This window comes from Neovison vison, chromosome 8, assembly GCF_020171115.1.
Source record: "Neovison vison isolate M4711 chromosome 8, ASM_NN_V1, whole genome shotgun sequence".
In the NCBI taxonomy this organism is placed as follows: Eukaryota; Metazoa; Chordata; class Mammalia; order Carnivora; family Mustelidae; genus Neogale; species Neogale vison.
The window spans coordinates 128,756,243-128,763,916 of record NC_058098.1 but is presented as its reverse complement, the minus strand read 5'-3'; the positions used below and the strand labels follow the sequence as shown (position 1 = coordinate 128,763,916).

The 7,674-nt window shown below is 61.2% G+C and overlaps 1 protein-coding gene across 1 annotated transcript in view; it reads right to left on the bottom strand.

Annotated features, from left to right (window-relative positions):
* Positions 1-416: 416 nt before the first annotated feature.
* The window catches only part of HS1BP3 (HCLS1 binding protein 3), a 29,678-nt gene continuing 22,420 nt past the window's right edge, over positions 417-7,674 (bottom strand). Inside the window, exons 6-7 of the mRNA XM_044262012.1 lie at positions 7,104-7,218; positions 417-2,637 (exon numbers count right to left, since the gene is read on the bottom strand). Coding sequence (XP_044117947.1) covers positions 2,367-2,637; positions 7,104-7,218 — 386 coding nt within the window. The 3' untranslated portion in view covers positions 417-2,366. The remainder of the gene's footprint in view (positions 2,638-7,103; positions 7,219-7,674) is intronic.

Below are 7,674 nucleotides of genomic sequence, written 5' to 3'. Positions count from 1 at the left end.
TCCAGCGGGGGGGAAGCAGGCCAGGACAGGAGTGTGGAAGGATGTACTTGACGCTGGAGCTTAAAGAGCCGAAGACCAGTCCAAGCCTAGGCCAGTCCCCACCGTGAAGAGATGCTAAGGGTCCTCTTTCCAGACTATTTCCAAGGGTCCTGGCTGGCCAGTTATTGATGCAGTGATCCCTGCGGAGCCTGGGCCTCTGGCCCCTCGGCCCCAGTTTGCATACACAGTGGAATCCCCCCTCTGGCCTCAACTCGCCCTGTGAGCAGCAGCCTGGGAGCCTGGGCAGAGCCGTGGCGGACCCCAGGGTCCTTCCAGGGCAGCACCCCCTGCCAAGCCCGCAGCTAACAAGATGCTCCCCTGCCCTCCCCAGCGCTCCCCGCCAGACTGGGTGCAGAGAAACCACCATTAACAAATGCTGGAGTGAGTCACTGATGTGACCTTTATTGGATCACTGGGCGTCATCAATTCACCAGCAGATCACAGACCCACGGAGAACCAGCCGTAGTCGAGCGCCATTATTGGGGGATGTGCCGGTCTTCACTCTGGTGTCTAGGCAGCACCAGGCCTCCGGGGAGGAGGCCGGCCTGCAGTGGGTGACCCCACCCCAGAACGGTAGGTTCCCTCTGCCACCCCTTCTGGGCACCTGCCGGCTCTGCCCTCCGCCCGCGTCCTAGCTGCTGAGTAGGGGCAGCGGGTGGGGAGCTGGCACAGGAGGGAAAGTGGAGAGACAGCCCTCCCCTCAGCACTCGCTCCTTCTGAGGCCTTGCAGGGTGGGGGCCCGAGGCCTGGCAGTGAGAGGGAAGTGGATGGCAGGCACGAGGAGCCCTGCAGCCGGCAGCCGGCAGCCGGGGACGAAGACCTGGAAGCCCGGGGAAGGCAGAGGAGAAGGTATGCAGCCCTCAGACCTCATGACTGCCGACCTCCCTCCTGTCCCTCTGGCCCAGGCTGGGGAGGGCAGCCTCCTCAGACCTGACAGCTGCCGCAGGTGCCGGGGTGCAACAGACACAGGACAGAGCAGAGGGAGTGCCCCGCAGGGTCACAGGTCTGGACACGGGGCAGGAGCAGGGCACTAGAGACTGAGGGTGGCCAACAACCGGCCTGGTCTGGAGCCTCCCTCAGGGCTGGCCGGTGGTCCCGATCAGGAAAGCTTCTGGGGTCCCACCTCCAAACCCCCTTCTGGGGTCTCCATTAAGTGGGAGAAGCCAAGGGACAACAGGGGTTGCATTTCATTAAAAACCGTCTCAATAAAAACTAGTTCGGAACATGAAGAATATATTTTAAAAAAAAGATACTCTTTGCTCTATTAAACACCGTTCACTGAATTTCCTGAGCACTGCGCCATGCCCACCCCGTGTGCAGGGGTGTGGGGGCGGGGGGCAAGTCTAAGGCACTGGCCCTGCTCTGGCACAGGGCTCCTTCTCCCCGGAGAGGCGGTCCCCGCTGCCTAGAGGCCGGTGAGCACGTCCAGATCTGGGGGATCTGGACTGCCAGGGGAGGCCTGGCAGCACCCACCGCTGGACAAAGTGCTTGAAGCAGCAGCTAAGAGTATGATGCCTAGGCCCACCGCGAGTAGGAGGGACGCCCCAGCTGCGGGCCAGGCAGTGTTCTGGAGGGTGCCAGGACCACTCTGCTCAGAGCTGCAAGGGTGGACACTGGCCATGGCCAGAGGCTCACAGAGCCATGGTCTGGCCAGGCATTCCCTGGGAAAGGAGGGAGGAAGACCAGGGGCTTGTCAGGCCGTCCACACCCGAAAGAGACAGGCACTGGGCCTCATGTCTCCCTCGAGTTGGACACATGGGAAAGCACCCTGCTTAGCCCCTGGGGACCAGAGGCTGCTCAGGAACACGCCACCCAGCCAGGCTCTCCTGGGCATCCACTCTGCATCTGTCCCCCGAAGACCCTCTTGGAGTCTGCAGGTCCCCAGGAGCCACACTGCCCAGGAACTCCACTCCTCCTCCCAGGCTGGCTGACCCTCCCTACCCTGCAGCAGGCATGGATGGACACCAAGTTTCCCTGCCCTGAGTAAGGCACCCTGGGGCTCCTGCGGCCTCAGCTTCATCCAAGGGGTCGAGCTCCTGGCTAGCAAGGCACCCCACATGCTCTCCCCTCCACACCCACGTGGCTGAGACCATCGGACCCCAGTTCCTGTGGGGAATCCCTCTTTCTGTGCCCTGCAGGGTTCTCTGACCCCACAGGCAAACAAAACAAAACAAAATGCCAAGGTAGTACAGGGTCCTATGACCTGGGCGTCTACCCCCTCCCCTGGCAGCAGAGGTCCTGGCCCCGCTAGGCACAGTGCCCCCCTCGGTGCACATCCCTTTGGGGAGAGGCTCTGCCAGCCCAGGGCCAGTCCAAGGGTGCGAGGGTCAGAAGAGGCTGGGGGTGGCCTGGCTGGGCGCATCGTGGTCCCGGATGTACTGGAGGATGTCCATTTCGTCCATGGCTTGAATCTGCTGCTGCTGCTTCCGCGGCCCCGCTACAGCCTCCGGCGGGCCCGCTGGGTGGGGCACGGCTGGCTTTCGGGGAAGTGCTGGCTTAGCAGCCACTGGCGGCTTGGGCTTGGGCTTGGGCTTGGGCTGGGGCTTGGCTTTGGGTTCAGCCCCCAGGTTCAGAATCTGGTCCAACTCCTCTTCAACTCTAGGGAACCAGAGGGGAAGCTCTGAATGTGACCTCCTGCAGAGGGAGCAAGTGCCCGAGGCAAGGGCACCCCACTCTGGGCAGGGCAATGGGCCCTGCCACACCCGGCCTTTCCACAGGAGCTGGGGGACAGCCTCTGCCTTCCTTGCAGCCCCTCAGTGGCCTCTGCTTTTCAGGGGGTCCCCCGCTAGATGATGGTCCTTTAGGGGACTTATCCTTCAACCTCCCAAGAAGAGTAACAGCTGCCAGACGCAGAGCTCCTGCTCTGTACCAAGCACTGCGGACATACACGGTACCTTGGTCTATCCCAAACCCCTTGGGGGTACGGCGGAGCTCCACCCCGCAGGTGGGACACTCTAGCCTCAGGAGGCCAAGCTACCTGTGAGACGACCACATGTGACGGTGCCTGGGTCCAGACCAGGGCGCGTCTGACTTAGGAGCCGAGCCCTCGTCTGCACCAAGTTCAGCCCAAGAAAGACCTGATGAGGGGATCTGACCATGGTGGGTGGTGCCGCCCATCCACGGTGCCCACTGTGGGCCCACTGAGGGCTGGGGCCTCGGTCCTGAACCCAACAGCCCATCGCCGGGTGGGACTCCAGCCCGCGGCAGTGGGACGGTCACACAGGACCTAACCGAGGTACCAGGTATCCCAGAGGCCACAACCTGCCTCTGCCCTCTTTGCCTGAGAGAGCTTCTGCTGCCGGTTCCTGGCGGAGGAACTCAATTTGTGGAAACCAGATGCAGAATGCAAGACCCTTTCAATCCATCCCAGCACCCAGCCACCCGAGGCACACCGTGCTGAAGGCCTACTGAGGCCAGGCATTTCCACATTCACTAATTCACTGAATGGGAACTAGACGCTGTCTGGGAGCAGGATGTAATCTCATTTCACAGACAGGAGATATGAAAACTGAGGTACAAAGAGATAAAGGGCCTTGTCTGGAGCTCACGGCCAGCTTGTGAAGAACAGGACTTGGCCTGGGGGTGCCTGGGTCTCTCAGGTGTGTGTGCCTTCCTGGGGCACCAATGCAACGAAGCCCTTTCAGATTGGAATTTCTCCAGGGTTGAGGGTCTCTCTTTCTGCTCTTCTTCTTCAGGAGGCCCCTCTTCAGCCCCCTGAGGCCTTTCAGGTGGCACCTGCTGGACCTGTTGCCTCTGAGGACCTAATCCAGACCCCCTGATCCAGACTCCTCCCCGGAGGGAGAAGCTTCTCTTGGGAGTCTGTGAAAAACTCCACACACCTGCATCCTCAGGAAATTCTCTCTGGGTCAGGCTTCAGGACACCTGCTGTCCATTCTTCTGTCCTTTGACAGACAGACAGCAGTCCCATCTGGGACACAGTGATTGAAAGAACTGCAAAGTAAGTGACCCCTGGCAGGGCCCTTCCCCTCCCTGGGCCTCAGTATCCCCATCAAGGAGGAGCTGGATGAGGTCATTTCAGGGATGCTCTAGCTTCCAGAAGATGCTGAGGAAAACGGCCTGATCAGGGCGTTCATGCTCTCAGGCACAAGGCAGACAGCATGCGTTCCCGGCTTCACACTCTCAAGGGTGCAGCAGCCTCCATCCTGCCCTCTGGGAGAAGCTGCATGCCGGCCAGTCTAGTCTGGAATTGGGAGACAGCAGGAGACCCAGGGTTGGGGAACAGTGGGGAGTCTGGTAACACTATCCTGGGGGCTTTCACAGAGTCACACAGAAAGCTCCCTTTGAAATCCAAGGGCCAATTTTTGAATTCCTAAAAGAAGATGCCTGGCCCCTTACATGCTTCCTAAACCAGCGACCAGCAGAGACATCTGGACCAGTGCTGCCCATACCTGGGCCAAGGTGTCTAAGGGTATCTCAGCAGGCCGCATCTGCCATGCTGGGGACAGGGGAGAGAGGGCTCAGGGGCTAGAGGCAGAAGACCCCGGAGTCCCCAGCTGCGAGACGGGAACATCGGCATCACCCAGCAAGGCCTGCAGAGCCGCTGTGGGCCCGGAAGCACAGCACACGGCTCCTGGGACACGGCTCCATTTCCCTCCCGCTGTGCCTTCACCAGTGGCCTCAGTCCGCTTCGTCATGTTCCTTCCCTGGTCCTCAGTCTCCCCATGTCAATGGGGTCCAGCTCAGACATCAACTGGGCTAGGAAGCAATCTGTTGGAGTGTGGCGTGTCCAGCACCATCCTCCCCTGGAGGGGCGGCCTGCCAAGTACCAGCTGCCAGAGGAGCTCTGGGGTCACCCCCCTGTGGTGGGGCAGAGACCCCAAAGGGAGGAGTCAGAGCCTCTGAGGATGGCAGAGCTGTCCCTCCAGCCCAGCCCGAGAGGGCCCAGCCCAAGCCAGGCCTTCAGAGAGGTAGCTCTCTTGGGTTTGAGGCAATCAATCCCCAAAGTGCTCCTGGCCACCTCACCTCAGCTGTGGCCCGGCTCCCGGAGGCAGTGGCTTATCCCTGAGGCCCTGGGGCAGGTGCGGGCTCCTCCTGCAGCCTCCACCTGGGCTGGAGCCCCGGGACAGCTCATGGGGACTGAATTATCCTCGAGCAGGGGCCTTCAGGAAGCAGCAGCTGCTAAGAGCCTGTGCCAGCAGCATGGATTTATGCAGCTGGGGCAAACCCTGTTGGGAACTCATCAGCAGCTGCTGTCGTGGCAGGTGGGACCATCACGCTTGGGGTACAGGTGGCGGCAGGGGCACCCCTTTCCATGAACTCTCTTTCTATCCAGGCTCCCTGAGTCACGGCTGGAACTGGGTCTCACGAACGCAAGGCCCGGCTCCCAGAGAGAGGCAGCGCGGAGCTCTGAAGACCCCAGTCCCACTCGACCTCCCCAGGTCCTCACAGGGGACAGGCCGACCACTGGCCTGGCTGCACAGCAAGGCATCACTGAGCTTGTGAGACGCCCACACCTGTGGGGCAGAGCGCTCTGGGGGGCTTCAGGCTCGCTGGTGGCCACAATGCCATGAACAGTTAGGTGACCGCATCAGCGAATGGATGAAAATTAGGAAGCTTTTTATCGTCAGGAACCCCGACCGCTGCCTGGACAGTTGTGGAGCCGCACAAAGAGTACGCCTCGGCTCCTGCTCTCAGAACGTGAGTTCATTCTCACCAGCCGTGTGGCCGAGTGAAGGCCGGGCCGCGGACACCCATTCCCCAGTAATTCTCAGAGGGCTCTGGGGACGCCAACAGGGGTGACAAAGGGAAAGGGTCCCAGAGACCAACGGAAACATGCAACGCTACATGCTGTTTCTGCCCCAGCCGTCCGGCCACAGAACCCCTTGAAGGGACACCAGAGCCCTGAAGAACGTGGGTTGGGAAGTGCTGGCATCACAGACTCAGGAAAGACTGTGCCAAGAAAGGCCCCGCGGAATGGCCTCCCTGGGACACACCGAGTCCTGGAGACGGCAGAGTCTCCCCAAGTAGGGCACACTCTGCAGGGCCCTGACGCCCTCCCCGGGACGGACTCTACTAGTCTGCTTCCCCGTGCCTCAGTTTCTCCTCTCAAGGTATTGCCACCCCAGCTTCTCCCAGCCTGCTGGGGCGGTCAGGGGCGAGGACACAGATGACGGCAAACAGATGTCAGGAGCCATGGGGAGATGTGAAGACAAGACACATTCGCTGTGACTCGGGCACTAACAGGGCTAATAGCCCGAGGCCGCTAACGAGGGCGCAGCGGCCAGCGTCTCAGCACCATGTTCCTGGAAAGACACAGCTCAGCCTCCTGTAAACCGCGGAGCACAGCCATGTGACATAGCGGACACACGGTACCAAGCATGCGAGAGCGCAGCCAGCACACGCGTAAGCGGCTGGCCCAGGGCAGGAGGCAAATCTCCAAGCCTCTCCTCCTCTAAGTGCTTCGAGGGTCCTGGAAGGTGCAGGAAGGACAGGACACAGACCGGGGGACTGGGTTCCAAACCCGCTCTGTCCTGGGGGAGCTCGCATCTAGGTGGGGGCCGCTGTGAGGATGGAATCAGGCCGTGTGTAGGGTGTGGCACATGGACCACGGCCAGCACCCTGAAGCCGGAGCCCCCGTGCACACGTGCCGTCCACTCACCTCTGCGCAACAGCCTCGCCCTCCCCTCTACAGCCTGCCCCTGGGACCCTCCCGGGGACTGGCCGCGGTCCAGCACACCTGCCGTTTTCTCCCTGGGGAGGGCTGTGTGCTACCAAGAACCCATTTTAATGGTTGTTCCTAAACGTATTTATGCCAGTTATACTTGCTCTTGTGATTATATAATCTAATTATTCTCCACGTAAATTATGAAAGCGTGAGTGTGGGAAGGCAAAGAGTCCTATCCAGTTCTTTCTGGAACTCGCAGAGCGACCCGGCTTGTGGCCCATCCCCACTCCTGCCCCAATCCCCGCCGCCGCCTCCTGGTCAGCGCCCACCCACAGGCTCCTGCCTCTGATGGGCCAGGACACCCTCCCTTGGTGGCCGAAGCCGGTGAGATGCTCCCACACGAGGGCTGGCGGAGGAGCGCCCGAGGGACAGGTGGTACCTGAACAGCTCCGTGTGGGACACAGGCCCTCCACTCTCACGGGCAGCAGGCAGCAGCAAGGGGTCACCCAGAGGGACGGCACCGCCGAGGTCAGGGTCTTCGAACAACTTCAGGGCTGTGGAGAAGGTAGGGGCAGAGTGGTCAAAGGATGTCCTGGCCTGTCCTCAGTAGCTGGGGGCACAGGTGGGGACAGCCTCGCCCAGCCTCCTGGCCCAGCCAGGAGACAGTGAGCAAGGGACAAGGCAGAGCAGAGAACTGGAGGAAGAGGCCCGGAAGGGGACAGCAAGAGGGCAAGGGACAGCACTCAAAGGCGATGCTGAAATTGCCAAGACATGTCCTCAGAGCCGTGAGGCCGGGACTTTCTCATCAATGTGTTCTCGGGCTCGGCACAGAGCCTGGCCCTCCGTGGGTGGTCACCAAGAGCTGGGTTAATGGGGAACAGCGTTTGTCCATCCTGAATGAGACCCGGGTAGGGTGACGAAAGGTCAGATCTCGGGACAAGTAGAGGAGTCCCAAGGCCGCTCGGCTCTCCTCTTTCCGACTCTGCCCAGGACCCTCCAGTGGGGTCTAC